This window comes from Alexandromys fortis, unplaced genomic scaffold, assembly GCF_014885135.2.
Source record: "Alexandromys fortis isolate MF-2015 unplaced genomic scaffold, M_Fortis_MF-2015_v1.1 scaffold_5, whole genome shotgun sequence".
Taxonomy (NCBI): domain Eukaryota; kingdom Metazoa; phylum Chordata; class Mammalia; order Rodentia; family Cricetidae; genus Alexandromys; species Alexandromys fortis.
Window position 1 is genome coordinate 8,083,463 of NW_026067924.1, and position 27,096 is coordinate 8,110,558.

At 46.1% G+C, this 27,096-nt stretch overlaps 2 protein-coding genes across 3 annotated transcripts in view; both read right to left on the bottom strand.

Annotated features, from left to right (window-relative positions):
• The window catches only part of Bphl (biphenyl hydrolase like), a 33,626-nt gene extending 11,730 nt beyond the window's left edge, over positions 1-21,896 (bottom strand). Inside the window, exons 1-4 of the mRNA XM_050142706.1 lie at positions 21,735-21,896; positions 16,218-16,321; positions 14,828-14,994; positions 10,530-10,683 (exon numbers count right to left, since the gene is read on the bottom strand). Coding sequence (XP_049998663.1) covers positions 10,530-10,683; positions 14,828-14,994; positions 16,218-16,321; positions 21,735-21,841 — 532 coding nt within the window. The 5' untranslated portion in view covers positions 21,842-21,896. The remainder of the gene's footprint in view (positions 1-10,529; positions 10,684-14,827; positions 14,995-16,217; positions 16,322-21,734) is intronic.
• A 2,268-nt stretch (positions 21,897-24,164) lies between these two features.
• Ripk1 (receptor interacting serine/threonine kinase 1) overlaps positions 24,165-27,096 on the bottom strand; it is a 31,206-nt gene continuing 28,274 nt past the window's right edge. For both annotated transcript variants that reach the window (XM_050142212.1, XM_050142213.1), the window contains exon 11: positions 24,165-26,490. In XM_050142212.1, coding sequence (XP_049998169.1) covers positions 26,204-26,490 — 287 coding nt within the window. In that variant the 3' untranslated portion in view covers positions 24,165-26,203. The remainder of the gene's footprint in view (positions 26,491-27,096) is intronic.

A 27,096-nucleotide genomic window follows, 5' to 3' on the forward strand; every position in this document is an offset into this window, starting at 1 on the left:
CCACCTGCTGGGAAGACCTTTTCCAGTATCTATGTGGTTCACTCAACTCCTCTAGGTTTCTGTGCAGATGTTAGAGAGCCCCACCCATGCGCATGCCCTCTGAGACTTTCCTTCTCCATCTGCTTTGCTTTTGCAGGGCTTTCTGCCTTACACTTGACTGTCCATTTTCCCCTAGGGAGGTGTGCCCAGTGCAAGGGCCTTGCTACGCTTCAGACCCTAGGCTTGGCCTCACACAAGAATAACATGATAAATCATTAGGACTGAATGAAGTCAGACCTGAGTTGAACACTTTCTGCTAAAGATTTTAAGATAAAAGGAAAAACATTTTTCTAATTGGTATCTCCAGAGGAAGAATGACATTAGAGTTGTCTTTCAGTTTCTAGAGTGTTGTGTAACAGTTTCCTTCAATATCGAAACATTCTGTCTTGCACAAAGTTCCTTAAACCGGAAGGCAAACAATTCAAAATAGCTTCAGGAAGTTCCTGAAACCAACCAGATTCACTAGGACCCCTCTCTGCCAGAGTAGGCAATAAAAGCCGAGAGTCCCCTTCAGACTCAAGAAGGCTGAGTTGTGCAGATGATGCTCAGAGAAAAGCTGCCAAGAAGACTCTGGTACCAGATCAGCTGCCTGGAAGCAGAAGTCAGTGGAACTGACCAGAAGAGATTTAGACCAACTGAGGCACCTGGAAAGGGCATTCTCCAACCTGATGAGTCACCTATGGGCTATGCAGTATTCTCTGGGCTCCCAGCTTTGTGTGCTGTCACCTATATTGGAGTGGGCTTTGGTGATAGGCTGTCTTTGAGTAATTCCTGCTCTTCGTAATGAAACTCATGGTTCACCAAGTTGGATTTTGGTGGTATCCAGACTTTGGTCTGTCATGGAATCCCTCTCTGGGGTTATTACTGTGTCGCATCTCCCCAGAAAAAGTCTTGTTATATAACATAGAGGGGGACTGTTCCTAGGAACTCCTGTGGACTTTAGACTGTGGATGATTGAGCCCATTGTGCAAAATTACAGAGAATGTGCTCAGAACTGACGCAGGAATTCGCAAATACTTAAACCATCTCTCTATATTATTTTATTCTAACTCATGTAATTTAAATGCTATACAATTAGTATACTATAATGTTTAAGGAAATTGTAACCAAAAAAGTCTGTATATGTTCCGTGCAGAGGTAATTTAATTTTTGAAGACTTTTGGCCTTGGTTGATTGACGCACAGATGCAGATATAAAAGGCCAACTACTTAGAAAAGTTTTTTCTGGTACATTGAGAAACAAACAAATGATGCAAAGGCTAAAGGAAATTGAACAGACTGCTGTTAAATCCTCAACATAAGCCTTTATTCACATGGCCCTGTCTGGCATTTCCTTTTTACACAGGGCTCTGTTGAAGAAAAGGGGTGTAGAGCTAACTCCTAAGTATAAGCTATATTATAGATTATCAGTTGGTAGGAAAAAAACAATAGCTAACGTCTACCTTTAAAATAACGTAGCAAATGTCATTTACTCAGCCTGATCTTTCCTGTATTTCCTTAAACACTGATCAAGATCGTGGTGCTCCTGAACGTATTAAATGCTGCCTATGACAGCCTTTAGCACACCAGGAACACACACTGACATCAGATGGTGATTTCTGTAGAGTACTGGCAGTGCCCAGTTCTCAAGGTACACGCGACGAATGGGAGTACTCGGTGGAGGAATCGCTGTGATTTACAGATTTGCCGCCCTCTGAAGAAGATGCCTCTGCCTCTGAAGCTTGGTCTGGATAATCAGAGGGAAGCCCAGGTGAGTTGACTGTAGAGACTAGAAGGGTTGAATTACTTGGTAAATAGGGAAAAGATGTCAGAGATGGGTATGGTGAGGTTAACTAAAAAATAAAGAGGGGCAGATTTCAGAATGGAAAGAAGAGTTGGACGAGTGGGGAAGGGAAAGAGCAAGATGTGAAGAAAGCCTGGGGGAGGGAGTTCCGTGGCAAAATAAATGCATGTATGAGGCTCCTTGTTTAATTCTTCGTACCTCTCCTACCTCCCCAAATACAATACATTTGAAAATTACTTCTGGATACTTACACACTGGGATGCTTGACAGACCACACCCTGTGAAGGGTCATCTTGCAGAAGAACAAGTCTATCTTTCATAAAATATTTTTAAAAAGTTATTTCCTGGGGCCTGGAGAGATGGCTTAGTGGTTAAGAGCACTGGTTGCTCTTCCAGAAGACCCAGGTTCCATTTCCATCATCCATGTGGCAGCTTACAAACATCTGTAATACCAGTTTCAGGGAATATGATGCCTCTGGATGCAAAACACAACATAAAATAAAAAAAAATCTTGTGTGTGTGCATGTATCTGTGTGTGTGTGTGTGTGTGTGTGTGTGTGAGAGAGAGAGAGAGAGAGAGAGAGAGAGAGAGAGAGAGAGAGAGAGAATGTGAAGGGATTGTGTGTTTGTGGATATGTGCATCTGAAGACCAGAGGCCAGTATCAAGGGTCATTCATCCTCAGGTGCTGTCTACCTTGTTTGATGACACAGGCTCACAGGCCAGGCTAGGTTGGTTGGTTAGGGAGGCGATCTCTGCTTTTCCAGCACTCAAGCCTGAGCCATTACACTCAAGCTTCCATACCGGTACTGCAGACAGAACGCATGTCCTCATGCTTTTATGGCACCTACTTTACCAGCTGGCCTTTCTCCCCAGACCCATGACCTACAATTCTCATGCTTTCACAGAGTCATAGCCACTAGAGAATATGTTTGATGGAGTATGTAAGAGAGAAAGCAAACCCTGACAACAGGGTCAGGCAGCATCAGTGAAAAGGAGTCAAGGCCAATTGGAGTCCATGCTCACTGTTTCCATACAAGAATGACATGTATCATTCTTGTATGGAAATCACTTGTCATGTCGTCTCTGCACTCAGCCGCCAACAGTTAGTTTCTTTAGCGCTCATCCGCTGGAGATGGTAGAAGGGTCTCCAGCAACGTGAGGGCCAAGGAGTGCACAAACTAAATGGCAGATTTGCCCACTGTAACTGTGAATACAACCCAGTGGCGGGAACCAGGGCACCACAGCCACGAGCAGCACCACGAGAGAATCTTAGCAGTGTAATGAGGGGGAAAGAACAATCCAGGAACAGCAGTACATGCAAGAAACACTAACACACATACAATTATCATCTTGGTGTGGCCCTGATGACAAACTGTTTTTGCTTGGGAGCATCAGCCTATGTGACCAAAGCACAGGAGGATCCGGGTTCCGGGGAGGCAGAGTGAACCGGGACAAAGTGCATAGATATAGCGGTGTCAGCAGGATCAATCTGGGCTCCTGTAGGCCCACAGGTAGCATAGTTCACTTACGCCAGAAGGGTTGAATTATAATGACTAAATATTTAAAAAAAAGAAAAAGAAAAAAAGCTTTAAAAATCAGTTAGGAAAAACCAAGTTCCTTGTGATGTGAAGGCCAAGAGCTTTTGAGAACCCAGTGGGTTAACACTCGGTAGTATCCCCACTAAATCACAGGGCTGCTGTGGGGGCAGCCTGGGGGTTCTTTTAATGGATTAATTGATGTACAGTTTCAGAATGAAAGGTGTCTATGGAAATGTCAGGTCTGCAGCAAGCCTTCAGGATCCCAGAGGAAAAAGCATGAAATCTCAGCAGGGATTGGTGGGGCGGGGGATAGGGGATCCAGCTGGCACTGGGGGAAGCCAGAGGTCTTTCAAGCAGTGATTGGGAGCACAGATTTGGAAGTCAGAATGATTATGTAAGAGTCCTAGCTCCTAGACTTAGTGCTGTGTGAAACCAGGCAAGTTACTTAACCTTACTGCACTAATTTCCTAATCAGAAAATATGAATTATATTAACACTGAGAATAAAGATTAAGTAATTGCACGGAATTTGCTGACAACAGTGCCTGGCATGTAGCATGTACTTAAAAAGATTCTTTGTGTTTATATATTTATTTCTGCTAATTTATTTAAAGAGGAAGGCATTTCTGTTCCAAAGCATAACCACTATCCAGAATTACTAATTGTGCTTCATAGACAAGTGCCCAGAATAACCAACTGAATGAAACTGTTGATTCACAGCAGAATTTGGATCCCCAAAGACACTGACATTGTACCTCTACTTCGTTTAGAGCATATAATCTATGCTAAACACCAGAAACACAAAGAGAACTTGCTAATTAAGAGTTAATTCAGTAAGCACCAAGGCTGCTAAGTGCCTGTTCCTACCAATATAAACTTGGATAATGTGGTGGTTTGAATGAGAATGGTCCCTAAAAACTCATATATTTGAATACTTGGCTTCCAGTTAGTAGAACTGTTTAGGAAGGATTAGGAGGTGTGGCCTTGTTGGAAGAGGTGTGTCCCTGAGGGTGGGCTTTGAGGTTTCAAAGGGGCATATCATCCCCAGTTAGCGCTCTCTGCCTCCTGCTTTTGGACCACACGTGTGCTCTTATCTACCACTCGGAACTATGCCTACCTGGCTGCTGCCATGCTTCTCACCATGATGGGTACGGGTGCCAACCCTCTGAAACCACGAGCTCCATGGTTCATGGTTTCTTTAGTAAGAAACCATGCTTTCTTATATAAGCTGCCTTGGTCATGGCATCAGAAAAGTGACTAAGACAGATGAGATACAACCTTTATCTTCAAGAGCCTTAAAGTCAAGGGTTTGTAAACAGCATCTGTGGCCCAGCAGCTGTCTTTATCCACGAGAAACACAGCCAGGACACTTGGTGTCTTAAAACCACAGAGCACTGAACTTTACAAATACTGTGTTCTCCTGATGACATTTATTGATAAGCAGGTCCAGTATAAGAGATCAGTAATAACTAATGCCATCCACAGCAACCAGAGTGCACTGCAGCGGGACGGCCAGCATCACTCCTCATTATAGGAAGTGTTTTAAGTAAAACAGTGCACGGAATGCAGGAACGGCAGCAAGTTGACAGTGGATCTATTGACGCTGATGGTTTCTGGAGACTAACAGGCAGGCGGCGTGCACTGGACCAAGGCACTGTTTGTGATCTGGATGGCATATAGCAGCACCAGGTGTGACAGAATGTTCCGGCATTCTTCTCACTGTGGCCCACAACTTAAAACTTAAGGATTGATTACTCTGGATTTGTCCACTGAAGACTTCAGAACATAGCAGAGTAAAAACTACAGAAAGTAAAGCCAAGGTAATAGGCTGTGTTCGGGTCTGAAACCAGTGTGTACTGTGCTCCCTGGTGAATCATTTACCAGGGTAAGACATTTAGCAAGAGGAACAGGACAAGAGGAAGGACTGAGTTCAGTTTTTAGACACGGCAAGGGCTTGGAAGCTAGGAGAAGACAAGCAGGGGCACAGAGCGAGGACAAAGCTGAGCATGGTAGAGTGTGCTTGTAATCTGAGCTGCTCAGGAGGCTGAGGAGGGAAGGCTGTTTGAGTCCAAGGGTTTGAGGCCAGAGTGGGCAACACACTGGTGATGCTGGCTTTGAAGGCGGGGGGGGGGGGGGGAGTAGAGGAGGGTGGTGGGTGGTAGTTCAGGCAGTATAGACTTGTCACACCTGCATGAGGATCTGAATTTGACTCTAGAACCCATGTCAAAAAGCCTAAATGCACTCTTGTAATCCAGGTGCTGGGAAAGCAGAGACAGGCAGATCCCCAGGGCTCACAGGCCAGCCAGCCTTGCCTAAGCAGTGAACGCCAGGTTCAAGGACAGATCCTGAGTCAGAAAACAAACAACACCCCAGGTGGACCTCTAGCCTCTACATGCCTGGGCACATACACAGGCACCCACACCCCAACACAGACATGTGTGCATGTAAGCCCGCCCCCACATGCACATACATGGAAAACAAGATCAGAAAGCAAGAATGGTACTTGGGGAACTCAATGACACTGTCCCACATATCAAAGCCAGACAGAAAGCAGAGACAGATGCCAGGGCCATGACAACGCAGTGGCCAGAAAGGCATCCAGAGGAAGCTGGAGAAGGTATAAACTGTACCATGCACAGCAGGAGACTGCTTTCAATGACCATGGGGGGGCGGGGGATTCAAAAGTAACACAGAACAGCCAAGTTCCTGAGGGTTGGTTACATGGAAGGCACTCTCTCCACTGGAATGGTGGGTCAGAGGTCACTTTCCAGGATGAGGAAGTGGCAATGGTGGTTAGGGAAGGAAACAGACACTATAGACAGTGAGTATCATGGGACTGAGAGAGCTTTTATTTTGTTTCAGAAAGCAGGGAAGGTCAGAACCCTTGTGATGGGAAACTTATTCTACAGTGACTAGGGCGAAGGAGTAAATGGGTGGCAGTACTTGGGGCAAAGTACCATGGTGTGGGCATGTGCATCCCATTATTGGTCCACCGGACTTAAGGGCTCTGGGACACCTTGAGGTGGTACCCTGGGATCTGGGTATTGGGGTGACTACTGAGAAGGATGTGCCTGGGAGAGGACAAGGTGCATCCCAAAGGCAGCTTTATAAGGCAGGATGTGTGTGAGAAGACAGGGAAGAGAGGAGCTGGAGGGCTGAGTGGAGCCAGACTGGCAGGGGCTGGCTAAGCTGAGTGGCCTTCTTTGAAGTTACTAGAGGACTTATTTATTTATTTTAAAGTGGGAGATGGAACATCTTGACTTTTGCCTTACAAAGGATTTTCTGCTATGGAGGAGAGAATATCCCATGAGCCCAATGTTCTGAACCAGGAGAGTGAGGGAAACAGGGAGGGGGGCGGGGGATATAACTCAGGAGTCATTGCGCGGCATCAACAGAACAAAATCACAATGAGACACAGAGGGCAGGGGAGAACTGAGCCCTCCATGGAAACTTCCAGGCATCTGTTACATGTTACATGCAACTGTTAGCTGAATGACAGAGGAAAGCCAGCGAGGAGATGGGGGCAGTGTTCAATTTTAGAAGAAGATAGTCCAGTCCATGTTCTAAATTTAAAGAAGTGAAACCGTACAAAGTATGTTTTCCAAGTCTAGGCAAATTAAATACAAATAGCAAAAAGCTATCTAGGAAACCCCAAGTATTTAGAAATTAAACATTTCATTTCTAAGTACCTACGAGATATTAGAAAAGATATTTTGAAATATCTTTTGATGAGTGAAATATGTAACATGGTAAAATTCGTAGGTGCTATGACGGCTAATTTTTGCTGTCAGCTCGACAGCATCTGGAATCAACTAAACCCAAGCTGCTGGGGACTCTGAGAGATTTTCTTAATCAGATGAATCGAAGAAGGAAGACCACACCCTCTGCTGTCAGTCCCCAAAAGGGACCTGGAAAAAGGAAGTTTCTTTTCATCTGATTGCCTTCCTTCTTGCTGGCAAGTCCATCTGTCAGGTTGCCACATGTGCTGGGCAGTCAATACCGCACAAGCGAGAGCCGTTTGGGAAGAGAAAACTTCAATTGAGAAAATGCTCTCACCTGATCGGTCTGTGGGCAGGCCTGTGTTGTATTTTCTTGATTGATGATTGATGTATGTGGGGGGAGGGAGGTGGGCTTGCTCATTGAGAGTGGAACCACCCCTGGGCTGAGGGTCCCGGGTTCTCTAAGAAAGCAGGCTGAGCAAACAAACAGGAAGGAGCAAACCAGTAGGCATCACTCCTCCACGGCCCCTGCCTCAGTTCCTGCCTAGAGTTTTTGCCCTGACTTCCCTCAGTGGCAGAGTGACCCGAGAGTTGTAATGTGAAATAAACCCTTTCCTTCTCCTTCCCTAGTTGGCTTTTGGTCACTGTGTTTTGTTTTTGTTTTTGTTTGTTTTTTCGAGACAGGGTTACTCTGTAACTTTGGAGCCTGTCCTGGAACTAGCTCTTGTAGACCACACTGGCCTCAAACTCACAGAGATCCACCTACTTCTGCCTTCCCAGTGCAGGGATTAAAGGTGTGAGCCACCACTGCCTGGCTTTGGTCATGGTATTTTATCACTGCAACTGGAACCAGAACTAAGACACTGCAGCATTCTTTCACCAATATGCAAACACCATCTTCAGGATTCCAGTGTGGACAGAAGACCAGAAGCTATCTGAGAATCCTCCAGGCCTTCAGAATGGGACTGCTAAGGCATCCAGCCTCGCTGACGGAGGCATGCCTGGATTCTCAGCTGCTCCAGTGTGAGACAGCCCTGGTTGGGGTGCCCAGACTGCATCTTGTAAATCAATCTAATAAATCATATATATATATATATATGTATATGTATATATACATATATATGTCTGCTCTAGATCTAATAACCCATATATATATATAGCATTAAATGATGTATTAAAAAATTAACATCTCAAATCAATAACCAAGATTTTAACTTTGAGATTAGAGGGCATAAAACAAATCAGAATCCAAAGAAAGCAGAAGGAAACAAAAACAATGGAGGACAGAAAACAAAACTGATGTGTGTGAGATGTCCTTTCGTATATGTGTTGCTTTTATTGATTAAATAAAGCTGCTTTGGCCTATGGCAGGGCAGAATATAACCAGGCTGGAAGGGATATAGAGAGAAAGAAGGAGGAGTAAGAGAGATGCTACGTCACTGCAGATGTTCAGAACTTTTACCAGTAAACCATAGCTTCCTTACAATGCACAGATTAATAGAAGCAGGTTCATTCGAGATGTAAGAGCTAGCTAGAAATATGCCTGAGTCATTGGCCAAGCAGTGTTGTAATTAATACAGTTTCTGTGTGATTATTTGGGTATGGGTAGCTGGAGAATGAAAGAGCAGTCCCCAGCTACACAAAACCAAGTCGGTACTGGAAGCTGCTTCTTTGAAAAGTGAATGGCCAGGAAAAGAGGAGGTGATGCTAGTGACCAATGTGTGTGGGGCAGGTATTTCTACAGACCTTACAAACGCAGCCCGTGATCCAAATATCTAGAGAGTAGTGAGTGAGTGCTGCTGACAGAAGTATGTACTGTCTTTGACAATATTATACCTGCCGCAGTGAGGACCATTCAGTAGAGAGCAGCAGAAGTCACTGAAGGTGCAAGAACATGGGTGCCTATTTTAATAAAGTTGTGGGGCCAGATACAGCATGGGGAGGAGTATTTTGGAGGAGGAATCATGTTTACCTGTTGAGGCAGAGAGGAAGGACCAAGCAAGGGAAGTCAAGGATTTGGAAGAAGCAGAGGCATCTGGGGCTGGTGGCAGCGGGCGCTCATGGTGGGCAACAGTGGAACAGCCTACTCTGGACAAGGCAGACTCTGAGCCAGGAGGGAGGATGGTGAGGACGAGTAGAGGTCAGACGAGGCTCGGTTTCTCAGTCATCTGTCTTTAAGAGTTTCAGATTGCTTCAGATATGGGAAGATGGTAGCGAACTAAGATTCCAGAACTGGATTGTAGCCTCTGAGGAGCTTACAAGGTGAATGGCGGGACGCCTGGAAGGGCCATAGCATGTGCAAGGGCTCTGCCAACGTCTGTCGGGGCTAGAAGGTAAAGATTTCAGGCTCTGAAGGCCAACAGACCCACCAAAGACGTACTATAGACACAGCTGTGCAGAGAAAATGCTGGACCCAGTGGGAATAAACTGCTTCTGTTAGGTCATCTACGGCTTAGTAAAGAGACAAAAAGCTTCCCGTGAGAAAGGGAGGGTTGTGATGGGCCAGGGTGGCAGGTAGGAGGGGTGGGAAATCCAAGCAGCTTCTCTTTTGCCCCAGTGATGGCCCCAAGCCCTGGGGTATCTCTCTTTCCTTCTGAGAGTGTGGTCTTCCCAATTCAGAAAGCTTGCTAGAGATTAAACAATGCCAGGGCTGGGTGTCTAATAATCGCAACCAACACTTCCCTCTGCTCTGGCTATTGGTACAGGCAAGGCAGCAGTACTGGGAGAAGGAAAACGAGGGAGAGCTAAGTTAGGATCTAGCTCATGAACTAACTTTTCATTGGTGTTTCGGCTTTACAAACGCAAGTAGCAGGCTAGCATCGAGCCACAGGCTCAAGGTCACTGGTGCCACTCTTGTGCCCCGAAAAGTGTTGAGGAGAAAGAAGCTTAAATGAGGCTTTAGCCAAGAAAACTGCACAGATCATTGTAACCAAAACATAGGTTAAATTTTCAGCCTAGTGCTTCCTCTAAGACTCATTATATTCACGCATTCACTCATTCACGACTTTCATTTTGAGACAAGGCAATGCTACACTGCCCATGCTCGCTTTGAACTCAGAATTCCCCAGCCTTAATCTCGCAAGCGGCTGAGATTTCAGGCACGCATCGCTGCAACTGGCTTTCACATTACTTTAAATGAGGTTCTGAGTAACACTTCAGAGTGCTTCCTCCTTCCTCCAGGCTCACTACCCGTGGTAGTGAACGTAAACACTGCTCTCCCAGAGCTGTGGCCTGAGTCATCCAAGTTTCGCTTCTGGAAATAGAACACTACCCATTTCTAGGTTGGTTAAATTATATGACTTTTCCTGAAAGTGCATTCTTCTTTTGACCTTAGAGCTGAGAATCGCAAGTGGATGAGCGGCTTGTCACTCGATACATATCAAAACGAGAGATGGGGGTGGGGGGAGCATGGAGGATCGTCAGGAGAACGCCTGTGACTGGCAGAACTTACCCTGGTAAATCCTGCAATCTTCTTCAGTGACGTAGGCGTTCGCTCCCCAGATCACCATCTTGCGGATGTAAGATGGGTTCTCAGCAGCAGCAATGAGTGCAGTTATGCCCCCGTCACTCCAGCCCAGGAGGGAGACCTGCTTGAACTGCAGCACCTGTGGGCAACATAGGCGACGCCACGGTATAGCTGCTGTTCACCTGTGACCAGCACAGCAGGACATGGGGCCCAGTGACCACTCCACTTAAAGAACCTGGGTGGTGGCCATCAGAGTTCTACAAGTCTGCCACTTAGAGACCTAGTGTCAATTGGCTTTGCTACAATGTAATTGTCATAAAAACTTGAGTATACACCATTATTTTGACCTAAGCAGGAAGCTGGATAAAATGTCAAAGGAGAGAAATCAGCAGAATCAGCAGAAATCTGCTGTATTTGGGTAGGACAAGCACGGGGTGTGCATACACCCAAGCAAGGCTCAGAAGGCAGGCAATCCTGTAGATTGGATAAAATAAAAGGCAGCAGGGTATCTGGTGAAGCCACAGCGGCCACTGTGGGAGGAGCTTCTTAGACAAGAGGGAGCATGGTGTCGCGGTAAAGCTGCATCCATCCTTGGGTGAGCCAACCAGGACCTTGAAAATGGACTCAGTAGAGAAAGCTGACAAACATATGAAAGAGGCTTCTAGAAGTAAAATGGAGCGTCTGAAAAGATTAAAAATAAAGAACCGACAAATGCTGGGATAAGTGCTGGTGGATCACACGTGTGTGTGCACACTCTGGATAACCATCTGACATTAGCATGCAGAACGCGATACATTCTCTACAGCCTAGCACCTTACCTCCTGGATTCGCTCACCGGGAGACAGACCCAGGATACAATACACACAACACTGCTCATAATACAGTGACAAAACAGTGACAAATGTCCCTGAGCACCTTTATAGCAAAAAAGTGCCCTAAAGTTAATTCTTTACCACTAGATGATGCATGGAATAAGACCGTGCATATATCCAGTGAATTACAGCAGCTCTCTCTCTCTCTCTCTCTCTCTCTCTCTCTCTCTCTCTCTCTCTCTCTCCAGGGTTTCTCTGTGTAGCTCTGATTGTCCTGAAACTCACTCTGTAGACCAGGCTGTACTCGAACTCACAGAGATCTGCCTGCCTCTGCGTCCCTGAGTACTGAGATTAAAGGCGTGTGCCACCACCGACCTGTTTCAGCAGCTCTCTTGTACCTCCTGGGGTTACATTCCAAGATGCTGCCCCACCACAGATGACTTGTAACACAGATAGAACCAATCTACACACACACACACAGGCACACACACACAGGCACACGCACACACACAGTCTAGAGTGGATATTCTGGACAGGCGATGTCTTACAGTTTGGGCAGGATGAATGGGCAGCACACTTCACTGCACCACTCAGAACTGCGGGGAATTTAAAACTCATGACGGAATACTACAGACAATATTAACGAACTTATATTTCAGAAAAACAGAAGGAAATATGTTGGAAGTTTCCCTCATGAGGAAATGATACATGTTGGGGACTGGGGGGAGATGTTAGTTCTATTGGCAAAGTGTTTGCAGTACAAACATGAGGATCTGAGTTCTTTCCCAGGACCCAAGAAAGCCAGCCACTGTGGCACATCCCAGCTCTGAGTTGGAGACAGGAGGATTCCCTGAAGCTTGTTGGCCATCCAATCTAGCCTACGTGGTGACCTTCAGGCCAACAAGTGACCTTGTTTCAGAAAACAAGATGGAAAGAAACTGAGCAACAATAGTTTAACCTGGTTTGAACATTACACAGAATAGACACGTACTGGAACCTTACTTAATCCCCCTGGAATGTACAGCTTTTATGTTTTAATAGATAAGCTAAAAATAAACTTAATTTAAGTTATAAGGCACTTATAAGATTATGAATTAATTATTTCTGCAATTTTTCGCTTAATATTTCACCTAATATTTCCGCAGCTGAAACCACAGAGAGTGAGATCATGGAGAAGGGCAGTAAGTGTATGTTCATCGGGAAGGAAGCAGCATCTCCTTGACACATTTTCAAAACTGCAAACTTGGAGGATGCAAGGTGAAGTCTGATGCCGTTGGTTTCACACCTCTAATCCCAGCACTCAGGTAGAGGCTACCCCGCTGCTAGTGAGGCTAGCCAGGGTTACACAGCAAGACCCTGCCTCAAAAAATCAAAATAACTATGGAGGCCCAAAAATGTGAGCCTATTTCTACCTTGTCTGAAGGTCAGAGAGTTTTAGCTTGTTCAGAGTTGTTGACAAGTGTGGCTGTACGTCCTGACCTAGGGTGTGGTTTCTTGGTCTTTTTGGAATTAAGATGGCCCACACAGATTAATTTACTCCAGCCTGACCAATGGTCAGGATATTCAGGCATACCTCTGCTCCTTGGACACTTGGTCTAGGGTGGGTTCACTGCCTAAACAACGGAATGCTAATGACTTGATGTCTCAAAGTTGAAGCAAATAACTGTCCTAGTTGTCTGTTTGTATCCTGTTAAAGCAGTCTTTTGTCTTCCTCCCCCTTTTGCGTTTGGAAAATTAAACGCAGGTGAATTTCAGTATTCACTCTCTCCCGATACTACCCTATGTTTCTGTCTTATTACTTTTAGTTGCGTCTTTGTGCTCTTTGCTTGTTTTTCTAATCCTCACGCCCCTACTCTGGTAAGTGGTATTTGTCCCCGACAAACACCCAAATAAAATACCATGTTTGCTTAAAGGCATTGATTCCTCACCTGGGCCTACAAGGCAATTAATTAAAAGCAGGGTAAAAGCTGGACTTTTCCATCTTCATTTTGTATCTTCTTTACTTTGGGTTGGATTCCTGCTCATCTTTGGTTGTAGGCATGTTAGACATTCAAGGAGCGTCTGTATGTGACATAGCCAACATAACCAGCCCTGACCCCGGCACTGGTTAGTTTTATATCAACTAGATACAAGCTAGAGTTATCAGAGAGAAGGCAGCTTCAATTAAGAGGGAGAGAGAGAGGAAGAGAAAGAGAGAAAGAGAGGGGAAGAGAGAAAGGGAGACAGACAGAAAGGGAGAGAGGAATAGAGGGAGAGGGGAGAAAGAGAGAAAGAAAGGAAGGAAGAGAGAAAGAGAAAAAAGAGAGAAAGAGGGAAAGAGAGAGAAAGGAAGAAAGAAAGAAAAAAGACAAAGAGAGAGAGAAAGAGGGAGAGGGAGAAGGAACAAGAGAAAGGGAGAAAGAAAAAAAAGAAAGCCTGAACAAGGCAGCAAGCAGCACCCCTATTATGACCTCTACATCAGCTCCTGCCTCCAGGCTCCTGGCCAGTGTGAGTTCCTGTTCTGACTTCCTTTGATGAACTGTGGTATGGAAGTGTAAGCTGAAAAAAATTCTTTCCTCCCCATGCTGCTTTGGTCACGGGGTTTCTCTACAGCAATGGTAACCCAAACAAGACAAACCCCCTTCAAGGCTTCAGGCTTAAACATAGGAGCAGTGGTGACATCTTACTGTTGCCTTTTACAGTCTTCTGTTCCAGACCCGCATTGTCCCAAGCCTGAAGCCAGCTTGGATTCCAGGAATGGCAGAGCCTTACAGACACATCACCCCATGAGATGATGTCCCCCACCTAAAAGCCTGGGCCATCATGATTCTTCAGGCCACCTTGCAGAACCAGAACTAAGCTAACACCAGATCACACCTTAACCAAGACGATTTAGTTATGCAGACTTCTAGCCCCTTTTCCAGTTCCTGCTCTACTTAAACCTAAGGCTCATGTCAGTACCTGGAAGATGGGAGGACAGGCTTCCTTTTCACCTTCTCCAAATGACAGTTTTGTTAAAAACTCATTCCTGTCTCTTCACCACCACCTCTTGCTGCTTTCTAGGGGTGAGTGGACTACATGGGGCACATTAGAAGCCATGGAGTTGAGCCTCTGGCTTAGGACTCCAGTTACATCAATATAAAGCTGTGTATTCTGCTGTGGGTTGTAGGCCTGCAGTCCTGGCATGCCAGGGGCTGAAGCGGAGGGATTGAGATCTCATGTCCTGCTTAGACTACACAGTGAAAACCTGTCTCAAAGCAACACAAAGCAAAAATTAAAACTGTGCACTGATGTATGCCATGGAACTGGCTGTAAAGACACAGCGTCTTGGTAGTAGCCTCGTTAGATGGCTGGCTCTGTTTCGACTCAGTCCTTTAGGCCTTTCTTATGTAAGACTTGCATTAGGTATTGAAAGAAAGAACGCCAGGCATTAGAATACATGTAGATTGGTCCAGTCATCTTCCCCCACTCCAGCACTTCTCTGCGTCTCACCTTCATCAAGTCAACAGCATCCTTTGCATCCCTTTCAAAAAAGTCCAGTGGGAAGTCTCGATCTGGGGGTCTGGACTGTCCGTATCCTCGAGGGTCCCAGGCCACCACTGTGAAGCGCTTCTTGTTTAGGTTCTGAAGTTGTGGTGCAAAATCGGTGCTTCCACTTCCTGAAAACAGCCACCGGGTTACACTCTGAATGTTCTCAGTGTCGCCAACACACCAGAGCGAAATGGAAGCGGTACCAAAACACAGTTCTTGGTTCTTTCTCTTCAAAGTTAGCCAGGGAAAGCTGCCCTGCAAGGGCCGACTCCACCCAGAGGCGGATTTCCACGCCTCGTGGAGTTAGGACCGGCCTCTGAGCTCCCCCTAGTGGTGATTTTGAGGAAGCGAGGCTCAGGACCCACTTTACTGATGGATGATTTCAACCGTACATCAGCTATTGGAGTAAATATCTCCTTGATTACAGAAGCTTAAGAAAAAGGCACTAAATGTCCCAAGGCTACAATGGGACTCCATCAGTGAAGGCCTAGCAAGGAGGACTGAAAGTAGCTGAAAATTTTAGCTTACTACCTTTGGTAGGAAGAGGCAAGTCACAATAAATATATACTGGGATTACATAAATACCTAAGAAATAGAGCAGCAACCCTAAATGCCTTAGAAATAGTTTCAGGTTGGTCTTGGGAGATCACTGCAAACTCCCTCTATAAGTTTAAGAACTTTCTATACCTGGACTGTTGTTCTATGAAGCTAGACTGAGATTCAGTAGTTTCCAAAATGCTCCGTACACTGCAGAAAGTGATTTATTAATCCGATTTTGATTTTGAAAAGGACTCTAAGCTAGTTGGGGATAGTGGCACAAACCTGTCCTCTCAGTATGTATGAAGCTAAGGCAAGTTTGAGCTATAAAGTGAGACCCTCATAGGAAGCAAGAAGAAAGAAAAGTCTTTTAACAACCCCTTTCTTTTATTAAATAAGTCAAACACACACAGCCCTGCTTCCTGTCCTGGGCTTAGCAGTTCAAGTCTCACATTCCAGAAAACCTTTGGATATGAGGCAAACTAACAGGTATGGCTGGTCACCAGCTCACTGTCTTCATCGTTAGATCCCTCTTTCTTTGGACTCTGTCTCCTTGACTCCTGCAGTCCTCCCCAATAGTAGGAAACCATTTTTACAGTGTGTTTAAATGTGAGAAGAATGGGTAAAAGAATAAAACATTAATACAGTAGAAAGTTATTTACTTTTCCAAATCACTCAACTCTGAGTGAGGCAAGCATTCATTAAAAGCCTTCAGCGAGCACTAACGTAAGTAATGGATGCTTGGCATCTACCGTCATGATGCATCATGGGGGATCCACAGCCTGCAGAAACAGTCTATTCAATCCACACATACCCAGCATCCCAGGGAGCAGGAGGACTGCATGCTCCCCTTCTCCCGTTCGCTGGTAGTGCAGGTGAACGCCATTAACAGCCACCTTGGCCGAAGTCACTGCAGTGCTGGAAGAGAAAGAAGTCCCCGAAGGAAGACTTATTGGGTTGTGTCAAACTGGCATATTTCACACGACAGAGCACCAGTTCTCGTGCACAAGCGAGCACTGGTACCCCGCTCAGGCATGCTGCACCGCTTTGATCTGTGCCTCAGCTTTCCGATCACGGTTGTGTCCCCATTACAGACTGCAAATCTGAACAGCGTCTTCCTATTTCGACCCACTGCAGCACCTAGAGGCTTGCCTGTTGCCCTGGTTAGATTTTTTTGTATGTGTGTATGTATGTATGCTTGCATGTATGTATTTATTCATATATTTATTTGCCAACTTGACACACAAGCCACCATCATCTTAGGAACGTCAGTTGAGAAAGTGCCGCCATTAGATTGGTCCAGAGGCAACTCTACAGGGCATTTTTAAAGATTCACGACTGATGTGGGAGGGCCCACTGTGGGTAGTGTCACTCTTGGACAGCTGGTCCTGGGTTGTCTGTACTAGGAAGCAGGCTGAGAAACCAGTAAGCAGCATTCATCCATGGCCCCTGCTTCGGTTCTTGGCCTTATGGTCTTCTTGCCCATTTCCTTGATAGAAGGCAGTGACAGGCAGGATGTGGAGGGCGTGCCAGTACAGTTGCCAAGAAGAATGGCTCTTCTTCTGGTGGATTGGCAGTAAATTTAAGTCAACTACTGACTTCCCTTTTCTTCTACATTCCACATCCCATCTCTGTCCTTGGTCAAAATGATTACCATAATTTGGCACTGTTTGAAAAAAACAGGTTTTTTTTTTTGTCTGATTTGCTAAGTTCAAGTAATAAAGAGTACAAGCTAGACATGGTGGCACATATGGCATCCCAGCAGTTGGGAGGTAGATGGACAGGGATTGCCACAAGTTCAAAGTCAGCCTGGCATGTATAGAAAAACCCTCTCGTAAACAATAGCAACAAAATTAACAAGGAACGTGGGTGTGTGTTGAATATTGGTACATCTAATATTAGCATAGAATTTCTGAAAATCACATGACAAAATTGGGATATAAGAAAGCCTAAAATAAACTCATCTACACAAATATTAGAGGAGCAATAATAAAGCCATTAAGTAGCAGCAAGTGACATCAATTTGTTTTTGTTAGCATTCTATTCCTTCAAAGAACTGAGTTTTACTCTTAGGACGGCTTTAATCAGCTCAGAATCAAGACAGATGCAAATCAACACATTCTGCTAACAAAGGCTCACTTGAACTTGTCAGCACTTCACACGCTCCCAGCCCAGAATGTGCACCCTAACAAAGACTGGTTTCATTCTGCAGGCGTTCACATGCTCCCAGGTCAGCAGGAGAGAAAACAAAGATACAGAGGATTTGCTCAGGGAGGGCAGGGCTATGCTGGAGGCTCCTGAGCTAGATAAAATTTCCTTCCGGTGTTTCTTGTTTTATTAAATGAAGCCACCCCCCCCCCCCGAGCAGTTAACTAGTGTTTACTGGGCTCATGTTAGCGTTAAAGCACACACGAGTGCCGTCTCCTCCCTTTTACCGCTCTCTCTGCACTAGAATTCTTGGGATGGGGGTCGGGTGGGGCTCCCTTCCCTGCAGTACCAAGAACATGCTCTTCGAAGCCATTTTGCACTATGCAGGTATTTTGAACAATTTTTCCGTTTTCCTCAACACACAGAGCCAGTGGCTTTCGGGAATGGTGCTGCTTGCTGCCACAGCCCTGGGCATCAGTCTCTCCCCGGAGCACTGGTTCACAAAAACCTCTTTCCTTCAGTCTCTTCAACAACAACAACAAGAACAACAACAAACCTAACTTCTTCCTGCATTGGCTGGATCTAAGTTTTGGGTTCCCAGTCCAGATGTCTTTCTGAATTCTCACCGCCCAACAGGAGTATAGAGACGCCAGGCGGCTAGAGGGCCTCTCACTAGAAACTGCGGCAGGGAAGAAGGATCTGCAAAGGTTTGGAAGTGACTTTGGTGGGGAGAACAAGAAATGTCATGTCAGGTTGGGCAGAGGTATCTGAGAGGAGAGAGAGGGGTCTTTTGTGAAGAAATGCCAAAGAAGGCATTTCACAATATGTAGATAAGAACACTGCAGGGCAGCGTTGCGGGGAGACCATGTGGCATGCTCATAAGCCTGTGTCCAGCCAGGCAGAGTGAGAGGGCAGAGGGACTGGATGGTATGGAGATCTTCAGTAAGCGGAAATGGTCCCTGCTGCGTCAACACAGGCACCCAGTGTGCCGCCACACCAGCGGTACAGGCATCACACCGGCCCATCCTGCCAAACACCTGATTCCACTATCCAAGGCTGGGGAGGAGACAGAAAATTATTTACAAACAAACTTATTAATCTTAATAAATTATTCATTTCAAACATAAGGAAAGGTTTTTGTTCAATCATAGAGTGACTGAGGGCTGGCTTATTTCCACAGACATACATGATACATCAGTTGGGGGCCATTTCAAGCCGAAAGCATTGGTTCCAGCTTGCCAGGAGGTCTCTATGACAGTGGTCAGGCCTTGTGCAAACAGCAAAGTCCATGTGGGGAGGACCAGGCCTGCAGCCCAGGCTTTTTGACAGCCCTAACACTTGTTTACTTTCATAACTACATTCAATACTGGATTGTTCAAACTCTCAGATAGGAACAAAGACAGAAACCCTCAGAAAACTTCAAGAACAATCTACCCCTTTCTCTTTGGCCATCAGAGTTTCTTTTCCACCCTTCCCTCCCAAACCTCCAACAACCTATCTTCTAACCATGGTATCTGAAGCAGGTGTGTTTATGAGATTGTGTTGAATTTTACAAACTCCCATGACTAGTACAATCCTGAGAAACACTCTAACTCTGGGGCACTAACTGCTTCCAAAGCCTCACCTTGCAGGACACCAAAGGCAAGTCCCTCTGAAGCTTAAGGCTAGCAGGAGATGGGCAGATACAGCTAAGCGCTTACTGTGCACTTGTGTGGAGCCTTTCAACTGAAGGTGGAGGTGGTGGAGTTCAGCCAGTTCAGCCTACCTGAGCTCGTTTCTCCTGTTATTTCAGCAGGGCTCAAATGCTGAATGCAAACCACTGGGCAGCCTTCCAAATCTGTGAGGCCAGGCTGCACGGCTCCACAATCGGAATGGGAAGTAGGCAACTGTACTTAGGCCAATAGGCCAGCAAGACTGGGTCAATTTCTTAGAGAACATAAGGCTTAGGAGCCCCCAAAGTGTACCTTCCTGTCTCGTGTGTCCTTAGCTCCCACCTGTGAATTTTTTACATGGTACCCAGAGGAGGGGGGGTCTACTCGCCTCAGACAGGGAGAGGTGGTTGTGTGGGGAGGCTGGGGAGAACAGGTAAAGCAAATCTAGTGCTTGCTGCCAGGAGCCTGCACTCTGGGGACATGTTCCCTGTCTTTCATTTCTGAGGTGCACGGTGAATTTACTCTAACATTACCGTAGAGAGGCTGAAAGTTAGTGGGAAAGCTAATTGGCTGATCACAGGATTAGCTAATCCAGCCCAAGATGAGCATCTGAGTGTGCGACCGGGATCTTGGCTTCAGCACCTTGCTTAGAGAGGAAGGTGAGGATTGCTTAATAAATAGGGGCTCACTTTGAAAGTCCTTACTGCTTATCCCCTGCTTCCTAGCAAATGACTGGGAGTCAAGCATCAGCGACTTCATTACACGAAGCTTGATGACTTCTTTTATATACTATTATTTATGTATATATATTATTTATGTGTTCACTATTTATATCATTAGTTGTACTTGCTAATTATTTATATTTATTCTGTTCCAGGCCTTTCACAGTCCTTGTTTCAGATACAAATGCTGCAAGGCCAGAAACCCAGAGAGGCTGAGTAGTAACTTGTAGTCACACAGACAGTAGGAGTTGATAATGCAACTACTTAAACTATTTGAACTCAGAACACCATGACCTCTTCAACCTCGGGGCAGAGCTGAATCCTCAACAGGGCAAAGTGCTGGGGTGGCATTCAGTCTGCTTGCCAAGCAGGGGGTGGAGGCAGGCCTGAGAGGAAGGATTGGTCCTGATTCTCTGGCGGGGTCTCCTAAGGTTAAATTCAGAAAACATTTTTCTTTTTCAGCCAGACTGTCCGATTCTGCAAATTATTACTGTCATAACTGGCCTTCAATCCCCCACAGAGAATACTTTTTAACAGTTCACAGAGTCCAAGAAGTAAGAAAAGGCTTAGAGTTCCAAGCAGTGGACTGACAAGCGAATCTGCACTACAACACAACGCGGCAGTTGTGGGCCGGACACTGGGTGCGAAGAGGTTTGCACAGGACTGCTTCGAGTTGCAGGCATGGGGCTGCAGCCTGGTTTCAGGATTAACCAGCAGGGCTGTTTCTCAGATTACAGGCCATACCAGTATGGAACGGTATTTCTAAAATGGCAGCACAAGACCCCGGAAAACCTTCACGGAGCTCTTTCAGGACAAGTGATCTACAGTGCAGCTAAGGGACTAGGGCTCTCGACATCCATGACATCACCAGTGAGTATGACACAACCCTGGTAGCCTCATCTCAATCCCTTTCCTGCAATCAGGAAACTGGATAAAACACCTGCTGGCTGCTGGTGATTTACACAACCACAGCCACTGACATGTTTTTCCACCTGTACATAGAAATGTGCTAAAGTCACATAACCCTAAAACGAGAGAAGAAACCTGAACTAAATATAAAACCGAAGAGCTACACAATCATGCTAGGAACGTTTTAAAAAATTGGTTCCATTTTCCCTTCTCCTGCTTCTGGATTATGTGCTCAATCCATCCATTGTGTGATCTGGGCAATGCCAGCCCCTAGCGTCAATGGCCCACTGACAGAAAACCGCACACTCGCAGTGGGCATGCCTGCATGTGTACACGGTAGGATATGCTCAGTCTGAGGCTGCTCTGTCCACAATTTCTGCTCAGATTCTCTTGAGACAGAGCACCATTGTCAAGACAGCAGGTCTCCACGAATGCTGTTGTTATTTTATCCAAGGGCGGGAGTGGAGCGTGGTGGGGAATGGAAAATACACACCCATATTAGAACTTCTAGCAGGGGGACCTGGGTCTTTGATTTTACACAGGTTCCCAAACAGCTTCTCCAGCACACTGAAGTTCGAGATTAGCAGACAAAAAGGACTCAGGAAACGTGGGCCCTGTGACTGAAGCAGGTTAGGCAAATTTCTGAGGAGGCAAGGAATAGTTACTGTCCCCAGCAATTAGCTAACCGACATCGGGTTTCGGATCCATGGCTACCAGCAAAAGCGCCTCCCGGTCCCTTTCATCTGCAATTAGGGGTTCTAGAAGCGAACCCCTGCCACAGAAGTGCTCGCGCACTGGCTCTGCGGGATCTGGACCCGGGTCTGAGAAAGGAAGGGCCGTCAGCACCAGGCACCAGGCCCACCCCGCCAGCGGCCCAAGCGGCTAGGTGCACGTTATTACCCGAAGGCGGCTGCGGGCTCCGTTTGCCGCACGCGGGTCCTGGACTTCAAGGGCGAGAGGAGCAGCCGCAGTCGCAGAGACGCAGGGTGTACCGCTGCAGTCGCCATAGCTCCAGGTCACTCCTCCTAGCGGAACCGCGCGTGCGCCCAACTGGATGCCATCCTTCAAGTGCCAAGCCCGAAGCTACGCCTCTGGCCGGCCACACCCCTTGTTAGGCCAGCCAGAAAGGAAGCGTGTTCTCTCTTACAAACCTAGCTCTCCGTGTGCTTAGTTCAGTTTGCACCATTCCTTGCTTGCAATCGCTGTGGTGTCCAAAGCTACGGGGAGGCAGGGCCACCTGCCGGACACCTCGGCAGGGAGACTATCGTTTCCTGTTTTTGTTGAGAAAACGGTCTCACATTGCTTCAGTTGGCTTAGAACTACGAGCTGATGTTGATCTTGAGCTCCGGGTCCTCTGGCCTCATGCTGGGATTACTGGCCTGCATCACCGAACCTGCCGACGTTCCCCCTTTCACCTATCTATCCCTCTACCCTTGCTGCTAAGCAAAACGGCAGCAGGCTTCTAGGTTACCCTTGTCAGCATTTATTACGTAAGTCTTCAAGAACTCGTCGTTTCCGCACTGCATTGTGTTAGCTTTCTGCACCACCGTGGCACGCATTTGAAAACAATTTAAAATGAGGAAAGGTTCAGGGTTTCAAAGCTTCAGGCCAACCTGGACCCTTTGCTTTGGGCCTGAGCAGCACGCGATGGTAACAGAGGTACTTGGCAGAGGCTGGGAAAGAGAAGGCCGGGTGGGGAAGGTTGTTCAAAAGAAATCGTTCAAAGGCATGTTCCCGGTGACCTGTTTCTTATAGCCAAGCTCCACCTCCTACAGCCTTCCAATAAAGCCATCAAACTATGAACCCACCAATGGATTACTCGGTTGATTATATCAGATCCCTAATGATCCAATCACCCATCGATCGATTGTAGGTTAAGCTTTCAACATCATATGCAAACCAAAACTATCACTTTTGTGCCAGGCACCTTAAAATGCTTCACTTTATTGTTAATTTATATATAGCTCTCCCTCCATTCCCACCTCTTTACTCTCAAATTATAGATAACAAGATTATGGCAAGGGAAGTTAGGAAGTCTTTCCCACCTGGCTGCAGAGGGGTACTCAAGCCTGCTTCGTTTCATAATGCTCTCTTAAGACACCATACCTCTCACAGCAACAATACTTGCTCTTCATTCTTTATAGTCAGCTGCTTATAAAATGCCATGGGACTCCCCCTTCTGTTTTGTTTTTTTTTTTTTAATTTCCTCCCTTTTAAAGCAAGAAAAACACGAAGCCCACTTGGTTCCCTCCTCTGGAAGAAGCAATTAGTTCATTGGCTCAATTTTTGGTAATATCAGGAACTACGAAACATTGTCAGACCAAGTTGCTTGATTCTAGCCACAAACTGGATGTCAACTTTTTAGATAACTTTGTAAATTGCTTACACCACGGACAGCAGCCCAGGATAAAGTTAGCCTTGCTTGGATGCTCAATCCTCCTGCATCAGCCTTCCAAGTGCTGGTACTACAGCAAAGAACAGCTGAGGATGTACTAACACAGTTAAAGGAGCATCCATATGTGTGGACAAGAGTTACCATATTATTAAAACTTGTATTGAATATGAACACGATGGTTTGGAAAGTGTGGCTAAAAAATGAGGTGGAAGATTCCTCCAAGGAACTGATGTGAAGGAATAAAAGGCAAACAACAAAGCACAACAATAAAAAACTATGTTGTTGGTTGCACTATCAAGATGCCATTTAGCCCAACTTGAATAGAGCTGACTCCCATCAGTTGGCCTCTTTCCTCCATGTGAGCACTGTAGCTCATGCGCACACAAACACAAAAACAAGAGCCACCGAGTAGGTGGGTTACTCATTTGTGAACCTTCATTAACTTAAAGTGAAACGATCGAAAATATCTATCCTGCTAGATAGGCTACATCTTTTTGTAAACAACTCATTAAAGAGCAAAGAAAAAAATATACCAAGATAAATGGTTAATTTTTGAGGTAGAACTCCCTTTCTTATTCCTGCGTGTAACTTCACAACAGATGGAAGGCAGGATCACAACCACAGCAAGGGGAAAACCTATGCTTGGGAGTAACTGTGGAGCCTCCTCCCTCATTTCCTAGTCGGGCTCCCCTTGCTTATCTGGTTTCTGCCCAGGTATAGAAGTGGAACTTGGCTTCCGAGGTAAATGTGGCTTTTCAGGGTGGCACTTAAGAGCTGACTAGAGGGAAAGGCTGTTGAGCCATGTGGATTTCAGTGATGTGGCCTCTTGGGGACAACATGTGCTGCTTGGCAGACCTTCTCGCTATCAGCATAATGTAATGACAAGAAATGCCAACGTGAGCAGTATATTAACACAAACACCATTCAGTACCCCATATTTAAAGTATAAAATTTATTTCACTTTTTTTTTTTTTAAGGAAGGTTATTAAAAACAGAACCAAACAGTACTCTGGGTTTTGGGAACAGGGCTAGTCGTCCTGGGCCCTCAGTGTCCTGGTGTTCGCAATCTTGCTTTTTTCAATGATGTGGACAATGACAATCAGGCCTGGCTTGCGCCCCAGGCCACAGCATTCTGCATAGCTTGGGAGGTGGTTTTAAATAAGTGCTATACATTCATGTTGGGCTCCCAGAGACTCCCACATCCCATGGTACCGCTGACCACAAAGTCATTAGTCATCATAGGCGCTGACAAGGTGCAGAGAGCACATGAGGGGCTTAGAGAAGTCTTTGCGCCTAATCTATTAATGCTCGCTCTGTGTAGCTGGTGCACAGCCTTTCTTGTACAAGGAACTGGGCAGCATACCCATGAGGGTATAAGGCTTCATCTGCTGACTGTCCTTCAACTCATATAGGTTCAGCCACAACTCAAGATGCCAAGCAATTGTCTGGATGTCATTGGTGAGCCTGGCCAGGAAAAGGCCTGGAAGTCTGTGGTCACAATCTGGGCCTAGATCTGAAGTACCTATCTTCTGCAATGGACCCACAATTCTTCCCTTACAGAACACTTAATAGACATGATTTTAACACTAGGACCCTGATTGCTACTGCAGTTCCAAAACCAGCTCTGGCTTTCCCTGCCATTCCACCCCCCCCCACCTGTCAACTCCATTAAAAATACTTTCTAATCCTGTCTTCTTAAAATAGCATTGGAATAGAGGTTAAGAGGAAAGCATTTAAAGACTATCCAGGTTCCTCCAGGAAAGCTTGGAACCTTCTCTGCTCCAATTCCCTTCCAATGTGCATACTCTATGCGGTTAAGGCACGAACCCAGCATGTGTGACAGAAGTGAGGCATATAAAGTTACAGCAGGGTCCCTCCAAGAAATATGTAGCCATGTCTAGAGACATTTTTGTCACATTGGTGGGTGAAGTTGACTTGTACTATCGGCATCCTGTAGATGGAGGAGGCCAGGAATGTTTCTAAATATTCTACATAGTACAAGATAGGTCAGCAGTGGAGGATGAAGTGCCAACTAGTGCCAAAATGCCAACAAGGACAAAGCTGCTTTGCAGCTCACTCCAGGAGTGCCACGTGTCTTCTGAGGCTGCAGGAGATTCAGGATCATAACCCACTGTTGTCAACCAGACACCGGAATCTTTCCTAACAGTCAGATGCCTGTCGCTGCATAGCCTCTGAACAGACAATGCCAGCAGTGACTGTAGTTGGCCCAGGCAGCTTTAGTCTTCTAGTTCTTCCACTCACTCCTGGGTTGCACGTGGGCTTGCTAAGGGCACAAAGAGTGAACTCTGAAAGCTGTCCCTTTTTAACTCATGGCACACAGAAGAAATATTTTCAGTACATTTTTCTGAGTAAACTCAGGAAACAGTTCTACAGTGAGCAGTGCTGAGGTTCTGGCCATACCCAGGGAGGAAGAGACTGCATTTCCTGCACACCGGTGACCTCTGAGGGGTGCACAGGCTGGAGAACGGCGCGGAGCACCAGCATGGTACGAGAAGATGTAAAATTTCACGCTGGTATTTACAGTAGTTGCAATCAGCAGTTCTCAGTGGCGAGTGCTGGAAAGTGGTGAGCTCCCTCTGTCCTGCAGTTTTTCCTCCTCCTTAGTCCTCCTTAACATTTCCTCTTTAACTTATATACGCTAGAATTGCACATGATTCTTAAAGCTTCAGGTGACAGCACAGCATTGGATGCTAAAGTTAACAGATCCTCTAGCTTTAGGAAGGACCGTGACTGTCATCTAAGGTACCTATCTGGGCCATTCAACAGTCTTCATGCTTGTGCTTCCTGAAGAACCACCGTGGGCTTTAGACTTCTTTCCCTTCTCCAGTTCCAAAATGTACAACAGGTGCATGGATCCAGGGCTTGTACCAAGAAAGAGTTCTGAGGGCATGGGGCAAAGGGACTTGTGCACCAGGCAAACAGTCTAGTTCCCACTGCCACAGGTGGCCCAGGCTTAGCTTTGGCTGGCCTGTATCAAGTGGTTCAGCAGGTCTATCCTGCAACTCTGGTGAAGTGCCCAGGCCAACTTTCCCACTGTGGCCCCCCTGGTGCCTTCCCGCATCAGCCACTTCTGGAGCATCTGGTAAACCTTTTCTTTCAGCCCGTCTCGTTCATAGTCGTGGTCAATTTCATCGATCTGAGAGTCCGTGAAGCCTAGCTTGCGGGCACAGTTTTTCCACTGCCGTCCCAGGTTTTCCCTGACAGGGTTCAGGTGTTTATCAGTCAGACTACTGGTGTTATCTGTCAAAGAGAAAAGAGAAGATGCCTCAGGCTACAGTCCGTTTGAACATTCTAGTGTCTGCAATGCTGAAATGCTACGGGAAAGTAAAAAGTACCAAGAGATGCAACAAAGATAACTTTTTGTTTTGTTTGAGGCAATTGTGCTCTGTAGTCCCTTTGTCTCCTGGGATTATAGGTGTGCACCACCATGCCTGGTGATAACTGTTATTGACTTGTTGGACAACACTTAGCCTAACTCCAGTCATTAAGAGGTCTTTGTATGACTTAAAATAGTGTGCCTTTCTTCGTAACAGATGTACACCTTCCTGAGTCATAACTAAAGGCTTCGTGAACAAATCTCCTACATGGATGTTCTAGTCAACTCCCACCTGCAGTCCTGTTCTAGTTAGACTACCTGGATGTCATGGGGGGGTGGACTTTTGTTTCTTTGGGACATTGTCAACTTACACATGGCCACCCATCTCTATACAGTTCACATTCCTCTTAATAAGGACACTGAGGCCAAGGGTTACCCTCATTTAATCACAATGTCTTCCCTTATCTCTCAGAGCATGAGGCACATGCACTTTTCAAGGTTTTCTCTCCCTTCAAATTGCCAACCCTTAT